At 43.4% G+C, this 26,175-nt stretch overlaps 1 protein-coding gene across 1 annotated transcript; it reads left to right on the top strand.

Moving 5' to 3' along the window:
* On the top strand, positions 1-26,012 carry LOC116298045 (6-phosphogluconate dehydrogenase, decarboxylating). Its single transcript, XM_089029328.1, has 18 exons — positions 1-70; positions 290-323; positions 517-558; positions 1,264-1,324; positions 1,919-2,037; positions 2,869-2,934; positions 20,692-20,810; positions 21,236-21,302; positions 21,381-21,449; positions 21,585-21,650; positions 22,149-22,274; positions 22,667-22,730; positions 23,205-23,335; positions 23,926-24,059; positions 24,362-24,461; positions 24,959-25,050; positions 25,300-25,330; positions 25,547-26,012. Exons 1-18 carry the CDS (start codon positions 57-59, stop codon positions 25,664-25,666), a joined length of 1,455 nt encoding a protein of 484 aa, XP_088885454.1. The 5' UTR covers positions 1-56; the 3' UTR covers positions 25,667-26,012.
* Positions 26,013-26,175: the final 163 nt, after the last annotated feature.

The raw sequence follows: 26,175 nt of genomic DNA, 5'->3' as shown, positions 1-26,175 counted from the left end.
CAACCGGAAGTGATTTGAATATTAATGAGTTTGCAAGGCTAAGTAAAGAAGGCAAGATGGCTGAAGGACAGTAAGTCAAATCTCTTATTTTAGACATCTCTAACATCCTATACGATTAGCATGCCCTGAAAATCGTTTATTAATAAGCTATTAGATCTTCGTACTTTATTTTTTTGCCCAACTATCTTGTTAATCTTGTAGAATACGACTGTGCATTTTTCCTGGTTCCATAGTCTGACATGTCAGCCATTGTATACTAACATTTTTCTTCATTTTCTGGTTCTTGCAGAGCAGATATCGCTTTGATTGGGCTTGCTGTGATGGTAAGTAAGATTAGAAACCATTTCAATGACGTTCAACGGAGTATGATCGATTTAAGTCGGTTCTTTGACCTTCATCGCCCTTTCTTCGCTAATCATCTGTTACATGAAATGGCGACCCTTATAAATCTTCAAGTCTCTCTTATAGTAAGCTCTTCTGACAAAAGATTTAAGGAGGATTGCTTTTTCTTTACAGGGCCAAAACCTGATTTTAAACATGAACGACCATGGTTTTATCGTAAGTAGTTTTAATTTTGTTGTAATATATTTTTAGTTTTTTTATTATTTGTACAGTGTATTTGTTTCAAACATTTTTTAATCAAAATTTCTTTCGAAAGTGAGCCAATCATAAAGCCATGCATATAATTATTAGTTTGTGGTAATATCAAAAAACAATAGACATCCTGGATGAATATTGTACAATGGTAATCTTTAATTATATCACTAAATATGTTCTAGTTGGTGGAAAGCCACAGGTTTTCTAGCATACACACAGCTGCATGGAGTTACTGATGGCTTTTATGTGCCCCAGGACTCATAAAACAAGGACACTTTTTTCATTTAGGTTTTTAGCTTATTGTGTAGTTCCAAAAATTATCCATACCCCCCTCACGGAGGAATTTTTTTAAGACACCCCCCTACCCCCAGAAATTCTAATTTTCTTCCATACAAACTCTGTAATTTTTGTTCTTTCTCTGACCCCCCTACTCTTCGGAAATTCCAAATTTCTCTGTGTGGTGGGTATGGATGATTTCTGGGACTACACATTAGAAATGTTTTTATTTGACCACAGGCAGCCCAATTACGAGCTTGCCTGTGATTTGACATGGTTAGAAGAGTAGAAGCCACAATCGCAAAGATATAAGACAGCATACATGTTAGTTTAATCTTCTATATATTTTATATATTTTATATTGTTATGTATTTTTTGTGGTTTTGATAGGTTTGTGCATACAACAGAACAGTTGAAAAAGTTGACAGATTTCTTGCAAATGAAGCAAAAGGTATGGAAAAAAGAAAATTGAAGCCACATGCTTGATGTAAAGTATCTCAGGAATCTTGCAATAAGTTTTGATAATCCCCTTGTTATTTTTAATATTTTACATTTTCGCTTCCTAAAGGCATTAAATTAATGACAGCTGGCAAACAGATCGAATGACTAATAAAATGAAACAAGAAAAACAGTGGCATTTCCACAGAGTGGCTTGTCATCCACTTAATTCCAATAATAATTTTTACAATGACTTACAAGTTTCTCGCGCGCTGATTGGTTGTTTTTATCATCAATAAGAGGACAGACACATAAAAAACCTGATGTCTATTTGTTAATTAGACATTGATTTTCGTGAAGGGAGGAAAAGTGGATAACCTGGGAAAAATCCTCAAAGCTCAGTTTAAGACAACCAACAACTAAATTTACTCACATATGACACTGAGCATGGCAGAACTCGAAGCTGAATTGCATGGTTCATATAGCTGAAAGGCGAGCGCTCTCTCATCTTGCTGTCAATGCTTCTCATTATCATTTCTTATGGCTTGCTGTGTAAATGATTTTTTTTTTTTTTTGATTTTTTATCATTATTTTATTTTTATGGCAGGAACAAAAGTGATTGGAGCTCATTCCTTGCAAGAGATGGTCTCAAAACTGAAAAAGCCAAGAAGAGTGATGTTGCTTGTGAAGGCTGGTAGTGCTGTCGATAATTTTATTGAAAATCTGGTATGTATACACAGTGTTCGGACCAGAAATTTCTTTCAGGGGGTCAAAGGGCCCACCAATCCAAAATTTAGGGGCCATTTAGAAAACTGGATGGGCCATTTCCCAAATCTTAAAACAAAGAATAATGTTTTTTGCCAGTAACTCTGTTGCAAATCTAAAGCAATGTAAGACAGTTTTTTTATTAGTAATGATAGTACAATAAACTTGCGCTGGGCAGCCATACTTGAGCCTCCAACAAACAAGGTCAGTGAACATAGACTAGTCCCAGACCTCTTGGCGAGTTAAATACAAGATGGCGGCTATGTTCGATTCGTGTCGTTTCATGTGGACTTTCATCTTGTTTATTGACAATATAATGCGACTTACTATTTCAAAAGTACTCTAAATCTATTAAAATTACCAGGAAGTATTCTTTGGATAATTCATGTGCCCTTGGGGGTGTATAGAGTTGAAATTTGTGCTCCATTTCTGTTTTTTATGCGCGATTCCCGCAATGGCGTGGCCTGGTAAGAACACTGTAATTATATGTATTCAATATCAGCATCATGAATCATAATCATAATCACTATCATCATCACCACCACCGTCATCATCATCAACAACAACCATATCACCATCATCAACATAATTATCACCATCATCATTATTATAATCACGTCTCCATCAGCATCATTGTGATTGAAGACTACAGTGTTGTACACTACAGTATAAGTCCTCTCTTGGCCATTTTACTTTTTCTCACAATTTGCTTATATAATGATCATCCACCTTCCCATTGAAATCCCATTCATTTTTATTCTCATTTAACATTTTATTATTCTTCATTCGAAGGTACCTCTTCTTGTACCTGGTGATATCATTATTGATGGAGGAAACTCAGAATACAAGGATTCTATAGTAAGAATTTCTGCTTTTGAATCCTTGTCTTATTTTTTCATGATAAGTTACTGGTAGAGAGATAGAGATTATCACATGTTAAGAGCTTGGTATTCCTGAGTTTGCATATCATATCACAAACGAGGGAGTCCGCGAGCGAGTGATATCGTAATTATGGAAAACAAGTGGATAAAAAAGATATCAAGCTCTTAACATGTGATAATTGTTTATTACACATTTAAGGTACTGTAGATAAAAGGACAAAATTTCCAGTTTCCAGTTTACCATGAAGTGATGTATCATATCACTTCACTGATATGGTTTTTATTCACGGCTTGGAAATGGCAGGAAATCACACGGATATCCACATATATCAATATATCAATATATAATAATATCGATCCAAAGAGACTCAACCAGAATAGCAGATTGCTGAAGACGTTTTCCTCCTACAGTAATACCATTTCATGCAGTAGTATATTAAATATACTAATGCCTTTAATGGTAATACTGTGGGGGGTCACAGGGTGCAGTGCTTAGCTTGGAACTAGTTGGTTGGTTTTCGAATTTTTAGATTACGAATTGCTGAAAAGGTAAACTTCCTAACTTCAATTTAATTGCTTAAAATCCTAGTCTGGCTGCATACAGTAATGTCTATCATTATCAAAATGCAACACGCATCCACAAGCAGCAGTAAGGGGGAATCGCGATCACCATTCGGAATTGCCCGGGAATTACCCGTGTTTATGCACTAGCGTCCCCCGCGGGAATTACCCGTGTCCCGTTATATGTTGCGCGAAGATTTCCTTACTGCTGCTATGTTTGCGAAGGTTAAAATATTTGTGTCGCAAACGGAGGATAAAATATTCCTTAGATATAGATGGACACCATCAAAAGCATTAGTAACAAGACTGTGCGCCGACTGCGAACTCAGGTGCTGGACCGCTTAGACGCCGACTTTGCCTTCACAACGTTTATGGAGGGAGATACAGATGAGACGATGAGCGAGGAAAGAGCAGAAAGGATAATTGACTTAATGCCCGAAGGTAATTACCGCCTGGAGTTGACGTTTATAAAGTATTTAGACGGCGAGTGGATAATAGAAAAGGGCAGGAATCCAATACGGGCGTCTGGCAGGAAGGACCTGTTCGTTTTAAACAAGGACACGCGTCCTGGGGCGCTGGTGGGCATCGACATGTTGTTCTACGAAGTTGCTTACCCGGTCACCGTGGTTATTTACGGTGCGTATGAAATTAAGAACCCGGACGTTAAGAAGCTCAAACCAATGCGGCATCCGGGTAACTGCGTGGGTAAGTTAGTTAGAGAGTTCTTCGAGGATTCCTCTAGGGGAGGTAAGCTTACGTTGAAGAGAAGAGAAGCCATCAGGAAATGGGAGCATGCTACTCGTAGGGCAGGAGCCACCATTGAAAACATCAAGAAGTTAGAGGTTGCTTTAGAAAGGCGCATACACGTGAAAGACATCACCGACGGCTTCATTTACTCCGGGACGCACAAGTATGGGGGCCGGGGTGCGCCTATCGTAATTTACCAGCATAACGCACATGCGTGGAGGGAGTTAAGGTTCCCAAAGAAGAAGGAGACGCGCGTTTACAAGGAGTCGCCGCTTGCAGAACTAATGCACGAGAATTCTATTTGGTTAATGGATGCGGAGGGAAGTCAATTTATGACCCAAGATGGTACTTTGTATCGTCCTGAAGTGGAACAGCTGCGCATTCAAAGCGCCTGTGAGACTTTAGGAGAAGACTTCTCCGACGAAGTGCTTAGCAGTCGCAGTTTGGACTTCTTAGCCGCAAAGAAAAGAAACGGTTGGAAATCCACGCCGGAGGAGTTCAAAGACATAGCTAAAGCTTGCGTAGAACACGGCCACGGCGGTCTGTGGAACATGGAATACGATGAAGACGAATACGTGTCGCTGGATATGAAACACTGTTACCCCGCAAGCTTCAAAGGCCTGGGGGATTGTAAGGAATATTATGATAGATACGGGCATCCAGACTCGCAATTCTTTCGTGTTGCGTTGGATGGTCACTACGACGCCCCAGCAACGGGGTTTGTACGGTTGACCACCTGGAAATTAGCAGCGGGTCTGCACCCCATAATCTATGCGTGGTATGGGAAGCACCTGCAGGAGAAAGAATGGATACCGGTGCCCCTATTGAAGTTCTTTGAAGAGCGCAAACTTTTAAAATACACAGCGCATGAAGCCATACTTTGTCACAGCGCCTTCACGCAATGGTTACCGGAGCATAACCCCACAGCGCGTGTGGTCATAGGTAAATTCACGCAGGGCGCTAAGGAGGGTGAAAAACATATGCAGCGACGCCTAATAACGGACGCCGGCGAGTTAAGCTTCCTCATAAAACGTGCGCATGACAAAGGAACGATGGTGTCTGTAGAGAAATGGGACTACCTTGTCGACGATAAACTACACGAATGGAATGCGCTGTGTTATTACCAGGACCATCGACCGCAGTATTACCATCTGCGTGCCAGCATGCTCGCATATGCGCACATTAACCTATTAGCGATGCTGTTAAGATTTGACAAAGAAGATATCCCCCGCGTAGCCACGGATTCCTTATACGTGAAACCGCACGTGTTGGAAAAGATGAAGGAATTCTACACTGCCGATGAACTTGCAGAAAGTGGCCAATGGCGCGTCAAAGATGAGGAGATAAGGTCTTGGAGGGCACGTGTAGAATATCACGGAGAACACACCCGCGGTTCCATTACGCCTACCAAAGAGCCTCTACCTTCAGTTGCGGACCCTATTTCCTACCAACGCTTCTCTTACCTCTATGGTACCGGCGGCAGCGGTAAAACTACGCGCGTGTTAGAACTCTTTCCTAAGATAAAGGTGCTAACGCCAACACATCGTTTGGAAAGAGAACTCTGCGAAATGGGCCACGACGCTCAAACGTACCACAGCTTCTTCCGTTGGAATGGCCAAAAGTGGGTACCAGAAGCCATCCATGACATACCTCCGGTGATACTTTGGGATGAGATTTGCACCGTTCCTTTAGAAATCCTCAAAGAATTCGTAGAATTCCTCCGTGGAAAGTGCCAAGTAATATTCGCCGGAGATCCATGCCAGCCTCCTCCAATAGCCGGAGAGATGCCCCACGAATGGCTGAAAGATTTCGTAGACCATGCGGAGGAAATTAACACAGATTACCGCAGCAAGGATCAAGTAAGGAACCTGAAAGCGGAATTAAGGGGGCTCAGTGACGCCGAGCAATGCAAAACACTGCGCAAACGCGTACGAGCGAAGAAATACGAGGACTTTCTATACGCCTGGCACCCTAAGGATCTGGTGCTAAGTAGTAAGCGCGCGGCACAGTCTCGCATACAGAAAGACTTACTCAATATACACCGAGAGCGCTTCCCTACGCATTTGGTGCCCGTTTCTTACAAACCCCACGACACCCGCATGCAAAAAAGAGACGTCTGGGTACCTGGTACCGACATCCAACTGCAGAACGCAGTAACGCATGATAAAGCCTGGGTACCCATAGAAAAGGTGGAAAAAATAACCTCCCATCCAGACTGGCGCTTGGGCTATTGCATGACAGTCCATAGTGCGCAGGGGCTTACCATAAAAGAAACCTTATGGATCATAGACCAGCGGCTGTGTTGGAGCAACCTTATCTACACCGCCGTAAGCCGTGTGGAGTATGCCAAACAGTTAAAAAGAGCATGGGGGCCGCAACTGCGTTACGACCGCACCCCAGAAAACATAGCAAAGGAGAACATTGCCAAGAAACTCCTTCGCTACAAAAGACACGACGAAGAAAAAAATATGACGTTCGACTTATGCGTGGACGACGTCTATAAGAAAGGGGCACGCTGTGCCAAATGTAACATACCTCTACTATGGAGGTTTGACCCAAATGACGATCAGCAGTTCTCCGTGGATCGTATAAATAACAAACGCGGGCATTGTAGAGGCAACGTAAGACTGACATGCCTAGAGTGTAATCGGGCGCGTGGAGCAGCACTACTCTGAGTCTTTGGGGACTATGAGCAGCTCTTCCATGACGAATCCACGACTTGGGCCATTTAGGTAATACAACACGGGTTGCCCTTCCTTGGTGACGGACTTTGAAATCTCATACGTTTCCAAAGACCAGTTAGGATCCGTTGCTCTCTTACTGCCACCTTCGAGTTCCCCCGGCTGATAGAGGTATCGGACCACTATGTCGCTGGGGAGCTTTTTTTCCTTCAGTCCGACCGCCCTCGAACTTCTGACGTAGGACTTGTGTTCCACGTGTTTCTTTTTTATGGCATCCCTGGGTTTTATTCCCGTAGCCCTGGCCGCCTCGTTGTTCAAAGCCGCGACGACCTGGGGGAGCCTCTGAGTCCATTCCCTGTTGCGTTTGGAGGGATCTTCCAGCTCTTTCCAATACTGGTATCCAAAGAGACGCTCGGCCAGGGTCTTATTGAATCTTTCAACGATGCTCTGACCCCTGTGGTACTCAGCTTCGGCTCTCCTAATCTTAGTGTCGTGGTCTTTCAGGGTCTTAGTAACCACGCCCATGAACTCCGTCCCCGCATCCACTTGCAGCAGCTTAGGCCATTTCAAGACGCGCTTATAAATCCTACCTAGGGCTTCTGCGACTTCTCCAGAATCCTTGCTGGTTATGGGTTCGGCGTCCTTGTATCTGCTTGCGATATCAACTACGGTCAGAGCGTACCTATAGGTCTTTTTTCTCACCTTGTCGTGCGGCAAGAAAAGCAAATCCGCCTGATGAACTTCATTGGGGGTATTTACGGTAAAGCTGGGCCTGGGAATGTACTTCGGCACGGGAAGATAAACCTGCCAGATGGTTTGTTTTCTTAGCCAGTTCTTAGCCGTTTCTTCTGATACCCTGGCCGCGGTCGCGAGTTTCTTGATAGCTGACGCTCCTTTCCAATAACCTTCGGGCCCATAGTAAATCCTTTTGAGTTTGTCCTCTACGCGGCCCATTATATGAATTCCAGGACGAGATTGATCTTACGTCCGTTAAAATCCACCGTCTTTCCGTCCACTTTGATGGTGATGTTTATGCTTTCTACCAAATTAGACAAATCATAGCTTAAAGAAATGGGAGTGTATTCCACTGGGTCAAATGGATTACCTTTGGGCAGAAACTTGGACATAAGAGAAGACTTTTCTCCATTGTTGTAACTATGGACCAAGTCGCAATAGACTTCGTAAGAGGATGCGACTTTCCATTTCACGGGTATGGCCGCGTCGGTAATTGTCTTGCCTGAGGCACATAATAATGACCCCAATGGGTCAGACTTTCCAAAAGTTACTGAATAGTTTGGCATATTATGTTTGAGGGTCATTTCGTGCGGCAATCCTGTGGTGAGCGTATAACCGTGTTTTGCTAATTCCTTAGCAAGGGTGATTGGCGTGTAATGTCCATCGGGCAGCATTACGCCTTGATAATTGCCGCCGCCTTTATGCTCAGTGACCAAGGCATCGACTAAATTATACCAAGAATTGTACAAAGAGCAACTAACCAACCGAACTTTATGGGCTTTAATGGGGGGATTCAGATAAGTGGTAAAGTTATTCTTGTCGCTTTCCAAAAAGACGATCATTATATTAGATACGCCAAAGCCACGCCTCCCGCCAGCCCTGCGACTCCTACAAAGACCAATTCATTGTCTATTTGTTTCTTAGAAGGCTGGTAGTAATTCTTAAACTGGGGCCTTTTCAACCCCGTCGATGCCGCGGGGTGTGCTTGCGCATAGAGCTTAAAGGCGTAGTCTGTGTTTTCGAAGTTCTTATCCGCCTGCATCTTGTCTTGGTAGTTCTTGTCCAACCAATCCCTGTAAGCTTGTCTTTTTTCATTCCAAGCCGCCACGTCTCGCTGATATTTCTCCAGCGCTAAGTCGTGCCTCTTTCTTTCGGCGGCTAAATCTCCGCTTTTGTCGCCTCTGACTAATCTATCCAAATACTGACCACCATAATTAGCTCCAGTGAATGCTAAAGCTGCAATAACTCCACCTGCGATTAAACTAGCCATATATATTACACCGTAGGCAGGTACTTTTCCTTCCGTAGGTAATCCTTTACCATGATAGCCCCGCCTACGGCAGCGGTCATCTTAGCAAAATTAGCGAAGCTCTTGCTTGGGTCTTCAGTAAAGTCTTCTTTGAGCACCTTCTTACCTACCCAACCAATACCCGCAACGATGGAAGTAATAATAGCTGCTTCTTCAACAGTTTTCAATAACGCGGTTGACATTATATTACAAAGCGAGAAGGTTATTACTCCATTTCAGGGATCTTACTTTTTCTAACAGCCGGCTCCACAGGTGCTTGCACGGGCGCGTGATATGTTGGTGGTTCTACCTTTTTCGTTGCCCGCCATTGTAAGTAAAGGCTGCCTGCTGCTATAGCAACTCCTAACGCGCCAATGACGTACCCAGGATTAATGAAGGATTCCTCTTCTTTTTCCTCCACCTTTTCTTCTTTTTTGGCTTTGTTCTTCCTATTCATCTCCGCGAGCTTCTTTCCCGCGGCAACTCTGCCTGGGGATTTAGCCTTGGTAATCTTTTGCTCCTCTTGGGGCTGCTCTACCTTCGACTCTGGTTCACTCATTTATATCTAAGGACTTGAAGGACTTAATAAGTACTTGACTAAGTACTTAAAGACGACTTGGAAATAACCTGGGCGCGACCTGACTAAGTACTTAAGGACGACTTGACTAAGTACTTGAGGCGACTTGATCAGGTACCTCAGCAAGTGCCGCCTGGAAGACCTTTTCGACTTCTCTGTCCTTCTTGAAGTCCTTCCAAGACACCAGTACCTCCTTCAAGTCGACATGCTGAGCTACGTGAAGTGCCGCAGAGGCGACTGCCATTAACTTATCACACTTCAACGACAACCACCCACAGGTTATCTTAAGTTCTTGGGCGATGACATAGTTCTCGCTTATGTCCTTCCGTAGTTGCTCCACGTCGTCTATGGGCAGCGCAAGTCCAAGGAGTTTGGTGGCAAGTCGGATGGCGGAGTCTGCTACGGCGTCCGTGGTCTTACTTGCAAGGGCGGCCTCGTACCTCTTATGGAACTTCTTAACTTCCTCTTTTGACAACTTATTAACCTGCTCATGGGTAAGTTCCTTGCCTATCATTTCTTTACACTTCCCAGATGACACAAGGATGTTGAGTTGTTCCTTAAGGTTACTTTCATCTAACTGTGTGGGGACTTCATCTAAGAGCTGCTCAATGTCCATATATGTTAATGGAATACGGAAACCTCAAAGAGAAGATCATCTTGGAATGTTGGTGCGTTTTTAGGTGCCGCATGTATTCGTGTAACTGTTCCTTGGATATCTCCCTGCCGTAGTCGCTTAAGATGGTTTCCAGATCAGACTTACTGGGCGTATAAAATACTATGAGAGAGCCTATGTTTTCCCTGAAGGGTTTAGAGACACTGGTAAGCTGCTGGGAAAGCAACCAAACGCTGATATTGTCATGCCTACCCCTGAAGGCGAGTTTAACGAGCTCGGAAGTGCGTCTTTTTACGTCATCCCCACAGGCGATGTCGTCCAGTATGAGTAAAGTCTGCGTATCCTTAGGGAATTGCTTATGCCAGAACTTAAGATGGCTGGATAACTCGTTAGGGTCTAAGATATCTACGAAGAAGTCGTCATCTTTCACTCCTATGCCCGTCCAGGTGCGGTTATTCACGTAGGTGGGGCAAAGCAGCACGATGTAGTCGAAGCGGTATCTAAAGGGTCCTAATAGCTGCTCCACGACGAATTGGGTCTTTCCGCAGCCGGTGGGTCCTACTATCAGAGCGTTACAAGGCATGTGATCTGGGTTCATATATAGATGGAGCCAGTAGAAGCAGTAAGAAGGATTGCCGCCGACGCAAAGGATAAAAAAGACACCATAGAAATGCAAAGGGAGGAGATAGACCGGTTAAAAGAGCGCGTGCAGGAATTGTACGATGAAATGTGCGGTCTGAAGCGCGCGGAAAGGTTTGGTGCGCTGATAACTATGGCAACGTGGGCTAAGGAGTCCGTTAAGGACTTCATGCGATATCCCCTGTAGAATGTTGACGTTTAGGTTAAATCTTTGTTAAGGATGCCTGGAAACTATTTAAAAAGTGTCTTAGAATGTTAACAATAAGGTTAAATCTTTGTTAAGTCGCCCATAAGCTATTCCAAAAAATGCCTCAGAATGTTGACAATAAGGTTAAATCTTTGTTAAGTATATGTGGAAACTATTTAAAAAGTGTCTCAGAATGTTGACAATAAGGTTAAATCTTTGTTAAGGATGTTAAATGGAGGCTAAGATACTGTTAAGTATATATGGACTGCTTGTTGTGTAAGAAGGTGTTCAGCACCAAACAAAGACTTCAATACCACGTTCGTCGCGGCGTTTGTACAAAGAAACCCCTTAGCCGCGCTTGTAAGGATTGCGGTAAGGAATTCAGCACCGTTCAAAAGATGCAACAACATCAGGATAAACGCATTTGTGGGCTTTGTAAGGACTGTAATAAGGAATTCCACGACCCCTTCGAAATGCAGCAGCATCTGAAAAGGGGCGTCTGTAATCGAACCAGACAGTGTAGTTTCTGTAATAAGATACTTAGTAGTCGTCAACGTTTACAGACGCACCGGAGAACGCATGAAGTGAATTATCGATTTCTCTCCCGCGCTTACGACTTGGAAGGCGTGGATTGCTACCAATGTGCGGATTTGATGTGTCGCTGCCCGCATAAAGAGGATTACTTAAGGAATCGCATAGATTACCATAAGAAGATAGTCCGTACTTTCCCCTCTTTTGAACGCGCCGAAGGCGTTCCGTGGACTAAAAGGGAGTATTGGAGGCAGGAGTGCGATCGTTGTGGTTGTGTTAGAGAAGAGGAACATATCTTCAACTGTCTTAACAAAGATTTAACCTTATTGTCAACATTCTGAGACACTCTTTGAAATAGTTTCCAGGCATCCTTAACAAAGATTTAACCTTATTGTCAACATTCTGAGACACTCTTTGAAATATATGATACGCAATAGCATTTCTTGGGGCCTTTAATAGTAAAGCAGGGTTTGCGCAAAGAGTCTCAAATCCTGATCTTATTTTTATTGTTGTTTGTTAGGGATCAACAATACCTCAACAAATCAACAATAAAAATAAGGACCCCTTTAGAAGAAGGTCTGCAGAAAGGTAGTAAAGTACGACTTGCGCAAAGAGTCTCAAGATACGACTTTATTTTTCTTGTTGTTTGTTAGGGATCAACAATACCTCAACAAAACAACAAGAAAAATAAGGACCCCTTTTAAAGCGCCCTGCAGAGCCCTAAGTATATGCTGGCCTACTTCGTGGCATTTCTGGGAGGATTCCTGATCGCCCTTTCAATATATGGACTGTATTACGTGCGAACCACCTGCAGATTGCATTGCGACACCCAAACCTAAACCGCGTAAAAAATACACCTGCCTTCATTGTGGCAGTGCATTCCTTGAAGAATCCTTTGTGGGGCATTGGTGCTCCGCGGATCCTAAAGCGCAGCGGACCCTATTAGACGTCCTTACGAATGCAGAGGACTCTCGGGCTCATACTTGACTACATCAAATACCCACCTGCCATCCTTTTTACCATGACTCATAACATGGGTAACGTCCTGCCCTTCAATAGCGTACCTTATCCTATCAGGCGCCCAAAGGGTGTATGTTCTTTTTTTATTCTTTAAGACCAAACGCAGGCGGTCGATGTCTTCGAAGACCACGTAATTCTTTATCTCGTAAATCTCCCCCACGGTTAAATCCCTCCAGTGCGTTTGTATGAACTTTAACTCGTTAAATTTATCCTTGTCCATTATACCTATGGAATATTCTCAAATGCGTTGCCAGAGTCTGCGCGCTTTTAAAGCGCTTGCAGCACCACCTACATGGCAGGCGAATTCCTTGTGCATACTCCGTGATCTCCCTGCAAATGACATCGTAGTCGCTGCTAATCATTACCTTATAACCGTTTTCTTCATACCTCTGTAAGAGGCGGCGTTGATCCTCGGATAATACCCCGTTGCCTTTTGGAGTCTTCAGCTCGATGCAGAAGCCACGGTAATGGGTGTGCGCATTCAGGATAAGCAGGTCGAGTTGCCCCCGTTGATATCCTTTCTGCCAGCACTTTATGCGTTTACTGTCGCCGTCCTGCAGTTCGCCTAGACCAGGGGTCACGAGCATTTGGGGGTAAAACCTGCGGATGTAGTCTACTACCTTTTTATGCAGGTCGAATTCATTTTCTATTTTGAATACCAACTTGTTTGGACCGTCGAAGCGCTTGTCTATTGCATATTTACCCGTCTTACGCAGCGCGGGTAGGACTTCCTCAAAGACCCAATCACGAAACTCTACAGCTTTGGGTAGCTTAGAGCTAAATATCAGTTCGTACAAACCAGGTTCGGATATAAACACGGAATGTGGTTGCGTAGTAGGGGAGCGGCGATTTGAAGCCCCTTGTAGATCAACCCATCTTTTCTGGTATTTCTCAGATACGTGTGCTCTAATTGCATCTCTAGGGCGCTCATAGCCCAACGCCAAAGCCACCTCCTTTCCCCTGAAGTACAGTTTGTCGCCTTGCACTATGCATTGCAGTTTGGTTTCGTTGTTTTGAAATACGCGAAGCATATTATACGTAAGGAATATTTTAATAGGCAACGCTTTTTAGCTGATTCATTTCCACGCTTAGCTGCGCGTCTGAGACTACGAAAATGTACGCGTTTATCTTAGTAGTGTCGCTGGCATGTTTGGTGCTCTTGATCTCCAACGTAATGCCGTCCTGGGTATTTACCAGGCGTAAACCCTGACCATGTAGGTCTTCGTCGTTCGTTGTGCGCATGTCGATCCACAGCGCATACTTATCCTTAAAGAAGTCCTTTGGGCCAATTTGGTCGCCAAACTTACGCGCGACTTCCCGGTACATGTCCTCGGGCTTTATCCCTTGTGAGTAAACCTTATTAGGCACTCCGTTAATGCTAATGCCTACGTTAGTGATGTTAGGATTAAAGAACGCCTCAGAGTCACGCAATCCTGCCGTGTATGTCTTTGCGAACAGCAACATTATCCCTGTGAGGCTGCGCCTGGGAAGGTTAATGCTTTGGTTGATGACCTCTTCGACGTTGTTTGTAAAGCTGAACGTCTTGTACATCACGACGTGATCGTAAAGGAAAGCCTTCCCGGCGCTGTATTCCGTACCGGCGCTACGTGCTAAATCTTCGCTGTATACCGTTTCGTACTGCAGCTCTAAGTTAGTAACGGAGTATGGGTGGACGGCTGAGGAACTTACGTCCTTTCCCTGCAGGATGTTTGTAGTGTCTGCTAGGGTTACTTCGAACTGCAGTTCGCTTAGCTGCCTTGGGTAGTATGCACCGTGGTTCGTGATAACTTCGAAATCTAATGGAACGACATATTTAGTACCATAAGCCGTCTTTATTTCGTCTTCTCCTGAGGCGCCAGAGGCTGCGCTCCTTACCTTGCGTATGGCATCACTGGCGATTCCCTGCTCTATGCTTTGCGCGCGGTCAAATGCAGTCAACCATAAGTCTTTGTACGTGGTATACAAATCATACCTGTTTAAGTCCAGCAAGGATTCCCCGGCGAACTTTACGCGTATTTTGGAAACGAGGTTTCTACCCACGTTATTGACGACGTAACGCACGTCCGCAGTGTTTGGTTGTATTGCTAGGTCAAACCTTAGCGCCAGGGTGCCAGGAACCAACACTAGGTTATCTGTTAGGCGGGGCACGCCTACGTACAGCGTTTCCCCTGGCTTTGCGCTAGAAGGTGTGAATGTGACCCGGTGAAAGGTGCGTTCCGCTTTCAGCCCGCCAACCTGCTTAGGTAATACGTTGGGATTTAACTTTGAGCTTATCATGTATAATGGAAGTAGAAGGAACGGATTTTGACCCCCTTACCGAAGAAGGCCAAGTAGACATTAACGACGAAGAATACGAGTCTTTACTTCCTGATGACAACGTTGACGGGCGGGGCCTTTTTGACAAGCTAAGACGCAAATATGGCAGCAGGGCCCGCGAGGCCTGGCGTTCCTTAGAGGATAAGTGGCAATCAAGGAACCCAGGGCGACCTATTCCAGAATATTTGGAATTGCAAAACTTGGATTCCACGGACCTAAGAACTGAAATGCTAAGGGGGCTTTTAGACGACGTAAGGGAGAAATTTCCAAATGTGGACTTGACCCGCCTTAATTTCCAAACCGGAGATAAGGGGCAAATTCAAATCCAGTATCAAGGAAGGGATAAGTGGTATAATCTCTACCAAAGGAGAGACTCCGACAGGCTCACCAGTAATCTCCCAAAAGAAATCAAAAACGCATTAGGAAGACCTAATTTGGTGGAAAGACTAAGAGAAAACGATGAAAACACCAGCGAAGCCTTTGAAAAGTTCAAGACCCTAATGCAGCGGCAACAAAAAGGCATCGAAGCGATAAGGGAAGTCGAAGGACTAAAGGAAACAATGGAGGAAAGGGAGGCAGAATACATGCGACAAAACCGACTACTCCTCGATGCTCAAAAGAGAGAACTTAACGATAAAAACCAAAGAATAATAGAAATGAGAGAACAAACAGACAAAGCCCTACGCGATAGGGACCAAGCCCAAAAGGCCTTCGAACTTGCCCTGCAAGACCTAGACATAAGCAAGGAAGAAGCTAAGAACTTACGTACCACCATAGCTGGCTCTTTAGAGGAACGGCGGCAGTTGGTTGCCGAAATTAACACTAAGGAAGAACAAATCCGGCAAAGAGATCAGGCTATTGAAGACCTGGAGGGACAAATAGAGCGGCAGCAGGAAATAATCAATGACCAAACTCGTCCCGAAGAGGAAAGGGAGGCAGCACAAAGGGAATTAGAAGCCCTTCAGGAAAGAGTCGCGGAATTACAAGCGCAAAAGGACAACCTGGAAAGAGAATTGGGACTTACCACCAAGGAAAAGGTAAAAAGAGCCCTTTTGAAGTATGGTCTTCCGCTGGCATTTGCGGTCGCTATTTCGAGCGTAGTAGGCGTGATCTTGTCCGCGCTTAAGGCTACAGGCGCGGGCGTAAAGAAATTAGGCAATGGGCTGAAGGACTTGGGAAAAAAGATGGCAGCCGGTCTTCCTGGGCTGCTGGGTTCGGTTATTTCCTTGGCACTTAGGGCCGGCGGAGAACTGCTAAAGTTTGTGGGGAATAACATTTGGATATTAGTCGTAGCTATTGGAGTGGTACTCCTGAAGAAGATGAAGGGTTGATCTTATCCTTGTGTATTACTGGTGGCTTATCGTCGTCGGGCATCCGAGGCGTCCTCGACTGGGGATAAGTAAAGATAGTATTCGCGCCGCCTTGATAATGCGGAACTAGCGGCAGCACACTCATGGTGCTAATGGGCTTATGATTCCAAACAGCATTCGTTGGAGGATCTTTTGACGGGGCGGCATTTATCCGAAGGTAGGCAACGTCGTTGGGAAGAACCTGAAGCTTCGCATATTGACAATTGGCTATCATGTGAAAAGTTACCGGCGTTAAGTCTTCTGTGCTTAACGGTGGGGGCTCCGACGAGAAATGAGCTGGGTTCCTATTATTATCTTTTTTTCTGTAGGGTAGTAATGGGTGGTTATCCTCATCAACGATCCTAAACCCGACATTACACGAATACCCCGTCGAAACGCAAATGGTACACATGATCAATCCCAGGCCCCCAACCTTCACCCACAGCCCGGTGTCATGCCAATGCTGTTCTAAGTAGTCCTTCTCCTCCAAAAAATGTAGAAACCAATCTTCCTTCGCGTGTGGGTTCATATATTTAAAGACTAATCACCGTAAGAGTGCTAATGGTCTTATGATTATAAATAGTATCCCTTTGATTTTCTATGCTATTTACCGTAACCTTTCCCGTATCGTCTACTCTTATCTGCAGCTTTACCTTCCCATGGCAATCGGCCACCATGTGGAAAGTCCAAACCGATAGATTTTCGGCGCTGGCTGGGTTGGGCTCTACGGAGAAATGCGCAGGCTCCCTGTTGTTTGTCTTATTTCTCATAGGCTGCAGTACGCCATTCTCATCCAGGAACCTAAAGCCGACGTTGGCATGGCTGCTTGTGCCAATGCAAATACTACAAAGGATTAACTTCTTTCCTGAATAGTTCAAATTCACGGACATGCCCGTGACATCAACCCAAGATGCCTGGGTGTATTTTTTCTCACCTGTGTAAGTCGTATAGACACAATCTACTCCAGCTACGTAAGGGTTGTTCATCGCCATATATAATAACTTAGACCAATGCTTGCAGCTGCTAGGCCGGCTTTTAGTAGGTTATGGTCATATTCCTCGGGTATGGTTGGCATAACCTTCTTTTGAGGCTTCTTCTTTGGTTCGGGTTTTTCTGCGTGTTCCTTTTTTGGTTTCTCTACGAAGTGAGGAATGCCCTTGGTCATGTCAGAGTTCACGTCATTCACCCCAAACTTCATATCCTTAGTAGCCCGTTGAAGTTTGTTGTTATAACCCACAACGGAATTAGTGTTGATGACCAAATTACTTGGCATTAACCAACAACCAGGCGACAAAGCGTAATCTAACCGCACTTTAGATTGCTGCACCGCAAGTTGATATCTCTGCACCGATTTAGATATGTCGTTCTCTATTATTGCGGACTCAAACAGGGCTAGGAATTCTTGTTGCGTTTCCTCTGAGGCGCCCTGGGCACCAACAATGGGGCTGCGGGTATTTACCTGCGCTCCCAGGGTTCAGTAGACGAATGCTTCTATGCTGCGGTTAATCCTAGCAAGGTTCTTCAAACCAATGCCCTTTGCGGCAAAGAATGGCGCCCAACAATCGTCTTTATTTTGTACGTAATAAAGTAGGTTATTCTTAGACGATGAACCTCCATCGTCGGCAAACTTAAAATACGGTATGTTTCTCTTCGATACCTCCGTAAGCTTACCATCCCAAATGTAGTAACCCACTCCCATACCTTCCCTACCGGTGTCCTTATAACGAAAGCTTTGATCCTTAAGCTTAAACTCGTTCTTCAAGCGCTCAAATGCCGTCTTATCATACGCATTACTCAATTCACTAAACGCCGTTTCTCCTGGTAGTGGCACACCCAACTCCTTCAATATCCTACGCATCGTAAACGCTACGTGAAATCTCAAGAACGAAATGTTAAACATGTCGGCCGCTATCCCACACCCCTTGGTTGCAGCCCAAACAGCAAAGTTCAATTGCATTGGCCAATGCCCCATTTCTCCTACTGATAACCATTTATCGACCATCTTTTTAGAAGTAAACTTTACCTTAGTGAATCTAAAGATGTCACTAACTTTCGTCTTAAACATTCCAGAACCTACGTCAATTTCCAAGTTAGTCACCATTTCAGCAAATTTGCTTGATCCGCCTTTATTGTCGTAAAATGGGTAATCCTCCGTTGTTGACAACAAATTCGCAGGAAAGTTAGGCTTTGCAGGTGGCAAAATCTTAGGCTTAGGACTCAAGTCCGCATTGCTGTACATTCTGGAGCCTTGGTAATAAATCCCATCGGTCCTTCTTTCGAACTTACTAGGGTCTGCATGGAAACATCTTCCTAAATGCTCTCCAATTCCAGTAATCCCGGTTGTCGTGATGTGGCTGCTCCTCAATATCATTCCCAAAAGCGTCGTACATTAGTATATATGATGGATGTTATACCATCAGCACCTCAGTTGTACCCAGATGTTCCCTATACTACACCTAACGAACTAAACGCGGAGAATTTTAGGCTCAACAAAGCAAATTTAATCTTGGCTTACTTGGAAGGGCAGACAAAACACTACGAAAAAGTTAGGAAGAAATACGTCAGAGCCCGGAGTACGCTACATAAGATTGCGATAACTTCAGGATCCATATCTGTTGTGTTAACGGGCTCCGGCGTTGCTACTTCGCTTACTGGGCCGGGAATAATCGTTGGAGTTCCTTTGGCCGGCGTTGGGGCAGCCTGTGGTATTATTTCTGCTGTTGCTACGGGTATTATGAAAAAGCTATCCACGAAAATATCCAAGCATGACACGACAATAGCTCTATCTAGGGCTAAAGTAAATACTATTACCGACCTTGTCTCAAAGGCTTTGCGTGACAGAAAGATAGACGACGTAGAATTCTCGCTTATTCTGGCCGAAGAAGACAAATACGAGAAACTAAAGACGGACATAAGGAATAAAAAAACAGTCGTAAGGGATCTTTCCGAGGAATCTCGCAAAAAGATCTACCAAGAAGCGAAAGAAGAGCTTCAAAGAAAGCTTGCTCAGTAAACATCTGCTTCGAAAAGAGCGTGACGGGATTCTATTTACATATCGAACGTCAGTCTAGAAATTATGCAGATTAAATATAATATTTTTCACATACATAAGCGTCCAGATGTGTCTGGCGTTCGCTTGTGATCGTGGGACTTTGGAGCTGGGGAGGCCTAAAGTCCCGAGTTCAAGCCTCGCTGTAGACGCATTTGGACCGGTTGCTGTGAGTGAAAAAAAAGCCTCCCCACACTCACAGCAACCGTGGGGGGAGGGGTAGAAAGTGCGATTCAACCCCGCGATGGGGGGTTTCGCGATTGGAAAAGTCAGGGGGTGTCTCGGGACGCTGTCCGGAGTTCACCCTCTGGTGGGTCGTAAGAAAGATATATGTGTACTAGAGGGCCTCTGGCGCGGGATGAAATAAGCCCCGTAAGCCCAAAATGCAAAAAACCCCATTGGGGATAGCTTGGTGTTCTGCGCGATGTATTCCCCAGTGGGGTTTCTGGCAACGCCAATTTTGCATTTTTATTTTCTCGGAATCCATCCTAACAGGGGGTGGTTGGGGTCTATTTTGTAAAATATTTCGTAAATTACGTCAGGATAATAAGGAATATCCTTATCCAGCCGACAAAACATCCACTCGGCTCTGCTCATATCAGAAACCTCGGGAATAGACTCACCGGTAATTTCAGACAAAAGATAGGGAATAGCTTTGTAATATTTCCCTAGTTTTAATTTTTTCAGCGTTTTCCGTAGACTTTGTGGGGTTGGCTCTTCTAAATGGTCTATGATTTTCTTCTTTACTTCATCGTCTAAATATGCCGGTCGATAACCTTGGATATGACTCATCCAGTCCCTAAAGTATTTTATTCTCTTATAAGGTGTTTTCTTACGACCTCCATTGGCGTAATATTGCTCTCTGGTAGCATTTGGTACGGCATTGCGAATATTCTTACCACACTCGTAACACTGTGCTGACGTGTCGTCTTCTATTTGCATTTTCTTACCACAACACCAGAAACCCTTGGGCTTGGGTATGTTAACTTTGGATCTTAGGCAAATTATACAGAAGTCATTGGTGAACTTTTTACATTCATGCATATATAAGACAAATATTCCCAACATAGCAGCAACAAATAACGAGACACGGGTAATTCCCGCGGGGGACGCTAGTGTATAAACACGGGTAATTCCCGGGCGATTCCGAATGGTGACCGCGAGTCCCCCTTACTGCCTACGGGTTTGGTACGGGTAAGGTGGACAAATCGGATATTTGCCTAAAAGTCCGTAGAGTTGGCTCGAATAATTCCCGAGGGGGCCGCCGTTACGTGGGGGCAGGTAATCCCCGGCGTATTCCGAATGGTGACCGCGAGTCCCCCTTACTGCTGCTTCCACAGAACTTAACTTCCTAAATCTCCACTTTCCCCGCCACCTTTACTGGGATTGATAACTACAGCATTCTTTCAAGGTTTTAAGGACGTTTTTTGCAAATCCACAGAGGCGTTGCAAATTCTTAGAGGAGAAGGGTTTGCTGTTTGTTGGGAGTGGTGTTAGTGGAGGTGAAGAAGGAGCCAGATATGGACCGTCTCTCATGCCAGGTGGTTCTGAAAAGGCATGGTATGTATCAATCAATGGCATAAAAAATCATTATCGACACGCATGTTTTCAGGGGGTGTGTGCTTTGAGTTTTAGGAGGGGTTATTCTTGTTAGATTCAAGGATGATGTAACGATTTAGATATGAGCCGAGAGTGTGTGCTGACCTGCTTCATCAAAGGACCCTTCCACCTTCTCTTCTCTCCCATACATTGAGGTCCTAGAGAAGGGTTCTAGACCTGAAGAGTACCACTATCCCCACATACCAGCTCATTGAGAGGGAATATAGACCAGCAAGTATACCACTGTACCACAAGTATTATGTTCAGACTAATTGTCAAACACTGTAATGCAACAGAGGAATTAAGCAGAATGAATCATGTTACCCCAGGTAATCCCAAAGTATTGTTACATACAGTATAGCTTACTAATATCTATCTTTGCACAGGCATCATATTAAACCCATATTTCAATCCATTGCTGCAAAAGCAGGCAACGATCCATGCTGTGACTGGGTGAGTGAGGTGGTGGCAATGTCTTTTTTTCTACCCTATCAACCTGCTAATTACCAATAATATTCAATAATTGTTAAGGTTGGTGGAGATGGTTCAGGTCATTTTGTCAAGATGGTTCACAATGGAATAGAATACGGAGATATGCAGGTATTACATTATACTTTTTTTTCATACTCATGTAGGGCTTTCAGAATAAGCAGGCAAACGCCTGAGCTCAGACAGTTACTTAAAAGTTAACTTGGTTCCTTGGCTAAAAGTTGCTGTCTTTTTGTGTCCTTGTAGCTTTGTTGCGAGGCTTACCATCTGATGAAGGATGGACTTGGTTTGACCTCAGATGAAATGAGTCAGGTATCTATCTATATTAATTATCACTTTTATCATGTTTTTTTATGTGTCATCAAATGAATGTTATCAATGGTTGTATCAAAAATAATGAGAAGCTTAATAAAAAAAATAAAAATAAAATAAATAAATAGGATTTAGCAGTGGCATTTCCACAGAGTGGCTTTTCATCCACTGTCATTCCAATTGGAATTTAGGAGTTGATTTTTGCGGAGGGAGGAACGCCGGAGAACCCGGAAAACACTCAAAACACAGGAGAGAACCAACAAACAACTCTACTCACATACAACCCCGAGCTTGTCGGGACTTGAACCCAGATCGCATTGGTGAGAGGTGAGCGCTCTCACCACTATGCCACCCGTGCTTTCTTATATAACTGGTTGTATATTTATTTTGTGTTAGTAGATAGTGGGTGTATAATTTGGGGCTTTTATAACTGGTATTTTATGGTATAAAAAAGGATGAATTTAATACTAAAATAATTAAAACTTATTTTCCCCTCAGGTGTTTGATGAATGGAACAAAGGAGAATTGGACTCTTTTCTGATAGAAATCACAAAAAATATTCTTGCCTACAAAGATGCTGATGGTAGTCCATTGGTCGAAAAGATAAGAGATTCTGCAGGCCAGGTTTGTTTATATATTATTTTTATATTATTTATATATTATTATCATAAGAAATGATTAGTAAAAAGGATGTGTCGGGCTCAAAATGAGGAATTGGTTTTATAAAAAACTTTAAAACCAGTTTGAAATTTTTGAACTCAACTACAGCACAAACTCTAAGCTACTCTTTACTACTCTTAGCCAGGTTAATGTGACTTTTTTAAACCCCTTGAGCATATATATCATTTCTAGCTTTGTTTTGGGGCAAAGCAAATTATAAAAAGCAATAGATTGCATCTATGATTGAATGTATTTATAACAAGTCTGGCTCAATTTACACTAATCTATCTATCTATCTATGCAACAAAAACCAAATAAGACACCTAATCTCTAATTTTTCATTCATTTTGTTTCAGAAAGGGACAGGAAAGTGGACAGCTATTTCCTCTTTAGAGTATGGCATTCCTGTAACTCTGATTGGTAAGGAGGGGAAAATGACTGTTAGGAAGAAAAAAGTCGATTGGCTTCACAAAGGGGAGTTCCAAGTTCATTCCAATTTCATACATAGCACAATGCTCCAGCCTCACAAGGGGAGGGGGGTACCATTGAAGTTATGAACCACAGCTACCACGTGCCAGTAAAACAAATTAGAAATTATTTATAAGTTGTTTTTGTGAAGGGAGGAAAAATCAGAGAACCCTAAGAAAAAACCCTCAAAGCACAGAAAATAGCCTGTAGAGGGGCCCTCTGTTTAGGGCTTTGGGGTGAGGGAAGTGGGGGCAGGTGACACAGGAGGGAATCAGCAAAACTACTCACATATGACACCAAGTCTAGGAAAACAAACCTTACATGTGTGAGATCAAACAAGGAAAACACTCATGAAACTAGAGACCCCAAAGGTTAGAGGAAACACTTATGCAGCACTACTAAATAGTTGTTTTTAAATCAAACCAGGTGAATCTGTCTTTGCTCGTTGTTTGTCATCCCTCAAGGATGAGAGGGTTGAAGCCAGTAAACACCTGAAGGGTCCTTCGTCTTGTAAATACACTGGGGATAAAAAAGAATTCATTGAACACATCAGAAAGGTAAAAAGCAAACGAATTAACTAACTTTTACCAAATCTACTATTTTCCCGCGACTTTACTTGAACTTCCTTGAGTTCCTTTTTTTCCTTTCGACTCTTCCCAGCTCCTCCCTTTCTTCAACTTCCTTACTTCCTTCCACCCTTTCATCCATTGATCGATTCACCATATTCTACGACCATCACTCCCCCTGCGAGGCTCTTCCGTGAGGTTAACTCCACTCGCACTACCACTACATTCTACATTTACAACATACGACACTCACATGTTAAATTTTACGGAGGACTAAAAACCGGAGAACCCATAAATCATTTTCTTTAACAAATAAAATACATGGAAATTTATGGAAAATTAGCCATATTCTTCTAATTGTACTGGAGTTATGACTATTTGTGTACAAGTACAACTTCCAAACAAAACTCAAATTTTCCCGCCGGTGTCGACGCGCGTCACAACCGTGTTTGTGAAATACAAACACGGTTCTCGGCCAATCACAGCACGCGTACTATCTGAATTATTTTATAATGTATCATACAAAATGTCTCTTTGCTGCTCAAGGGAGTTCTTATTACGTACGCTTCTACTCGTTCCAGGCTTTATACGCTTCCAAGATCGTATCCTATGCCCAGGGGTTCATGCTGATGAGAGAAGCAGCCAAAGTCTTTGGTTGGAATCTCAATTATGGAGGAATTGCTCTGATGTGGAGGGGTGGTTGTATCATAAGAAGGTATGTATTAAGTATTCGTAGTGATTATGAATATACGTTAGCATCTGTTTTTAGGTCAACGTGATTTTTTTATCCTGTAGTCACGCGTGTATTGTTATAAAGCGCGCGCTTAACACGAGAGAAGTAGCGGAGTGCGCATGCGTCCCACTTGCTTTATAACTGCACGCATTTGTTTAATAAAAATCAAATATCCGAAATGGAACTTCTTTACTCGCCTGTGCTGCATGCATCCATAAAGCACTCGCCCCCAAGATTTCAAGATATCGACCATTGTTTATGATATATTTTAACATTTTTTTCAGTGTATTTCTTGGTAATATTAAAGAAGCTTTTCAGAAAAACCACGACCTACAGAACCTGCTCCTCGACGACTTCTTCAAAGCAGCCATTCAAAACTGTCAGGTATAACAAAATTACGGTGTAACATCAGATGCTGTTACATTGAAATGGCTTCCCCTAAGAATGGTTCAAGTATGAGTGGGAAACGTACGGTACTGACTTACGGCACGTACACGGTACGACATGCTCTAACATTGAAATGGCTTCCCATTAGAATGGTTATCGTATAAGTTGAAAGCATACGGTATTGACTTGAACAACGTACACGGTATGACATGCCGTAACATTGAAATGGCTTCCCATTAGAATGGTTATCGTATGAGTGGCAAACATACTGACAGAGCATATATGTGGTACGAAATGCTGTAACATTACGACATGCCGTAACATTGAAATGGCTTCCCATTAGAATGGTTATCGTATGAGTGCGAAACGTAAGGTACTGACTTACAGCAAGTACACGGGACGACATGCCGTAACATGAGTGAGAAACGTTATTCTATCCAATCACAAGTCTCGTTCTATTCTATTCCTTACATTTTTTCCTAATATGTTAATAGGATTCTTGGCGCAAGACCGTAGCAACCGCTGTCACCCTTGGTATCCCAACACCAGCATTCAGCACCGCATTGGCATTCTACGATGGTTACAGGTAAGGGTTCTCTCCCCTTGGTTACCGTTACTATGACCAACAAATTTGAAAATTAATAAAATGTCTCGGAAGTTTAAACTGATTGCAAGATCTTGGCTATATATTGTTTTTCAGTTTATGGCCTGTGTCGAATAAACCCGTGTAAACTTCATTCACTTAGGACAAAAAACGGTGGACGAAAGTGCCCAAAGTGACCACGAAAATCCTTTTAAATAGTTAATTTCATATTTTTTTCTTTTGCATCTTTAGATCTGCTCAGCTTCCTGCAAATCTTATCCAGGTCAGTTTAACACTTCCAGTTAGTTTCTTCACTCATTAATTGCTGATTAACCGTGTCTCGACTTTTGTCTTGATAAACGCGTAGCGATAAAATGAATGGCAATGCTTGCATATGTGTAATATGAACCAAATTCTTTACCGCATACCCAATCCTTTCAACTCCATGCCCTAGTGCTTTTGAAGCTATCAATTCTGATATTATTTTTTTCCCTTTTAGGCTCAGCGAGATTATTTTGGCGCGCATACCTACGAGCTGCTGTCCAACCCAGGCCATTTTATCCACACAAACTGGACGGGAAAAGGAGGGTCCGTCTCCTCCACTACATACCAAGCTTGAACAACAAACGTCATTCTTTCCATTCCCATAGTCCTGTCTTCTTGATCAAACCTCTGTCTGATTAATGTCTATTTTATACGATGAATACCGGGGGAGATAGCTTATTTTGTTAAATTTTACAATGTATGTTGGTATAGACCCCTCGTATGCATATGACGTCCAAGCAGCTCGATCTGGGGGACAAAACAAAAGAATTTCAATCTCCTGAGAATTGGAAACCTATATATTGTTTTGTCCCCAGACTGAGCTGCATTCCAAAGTGCTGCAAGGGGTCTATAGATGAACTATGAAATCAATGATGGTTCGGTCAGGTCAAGCCCAATAAAATACCTAAAGACAACTGAAATCTAGTCTTTAGTCACGTGTTTGTTGAACCTGGATGGATGGTAGAGGAATGGGTAGAGATGCTCAAGGAATGATGGGAACAGGAGCTTTTCACACGTTCCAAGCGGGAACGATTCCATAATACTCAATTGACTCCCAAGAGGATGAATGTAGTGTGGCACGCT

The sequence above is a fragment of the Actinia tenebrosa genome, unplaced genomic scaffold (assembly GCF_029948245.1).
Source record: "Actinia tenebrosa isolate PJP-AT-01 unplaced genomic scaffold, QUT_ActTen_1.0 PGA_scaffold14__42_contigs__length_11649687, whole genome shotgun sequence".
Lineage (NCBI taxonomy): Eukaryota > Metazoa > Cnidaria > Anthozoa > Actiniaria > Actiniidae > Actinia > Actinia tenebrosa.
This window is presented reverse-complemented; position numbering and strand designations above follow the sequence as displayed.

Excerpts from the sequence above, each read along its gene's own strand:
- LOC116298045 (XM_089029328.1), top strand. Across the intron at positions 559-1,263 it reads TGAACGACCATGGTTTTATC|GTTTGTGCATACAACAGAAC; the intron begins GTAAGTAGTTTT and ends TGGTTTTGATAG. Across the intron at positions 23,336-23,925 it reads TCATTGAACACATCAGAAAG|GCTTTATACGCTTCCAAGAT; the intron begins GTAAAAAGCAAA and ends TACTCGTTCCAG.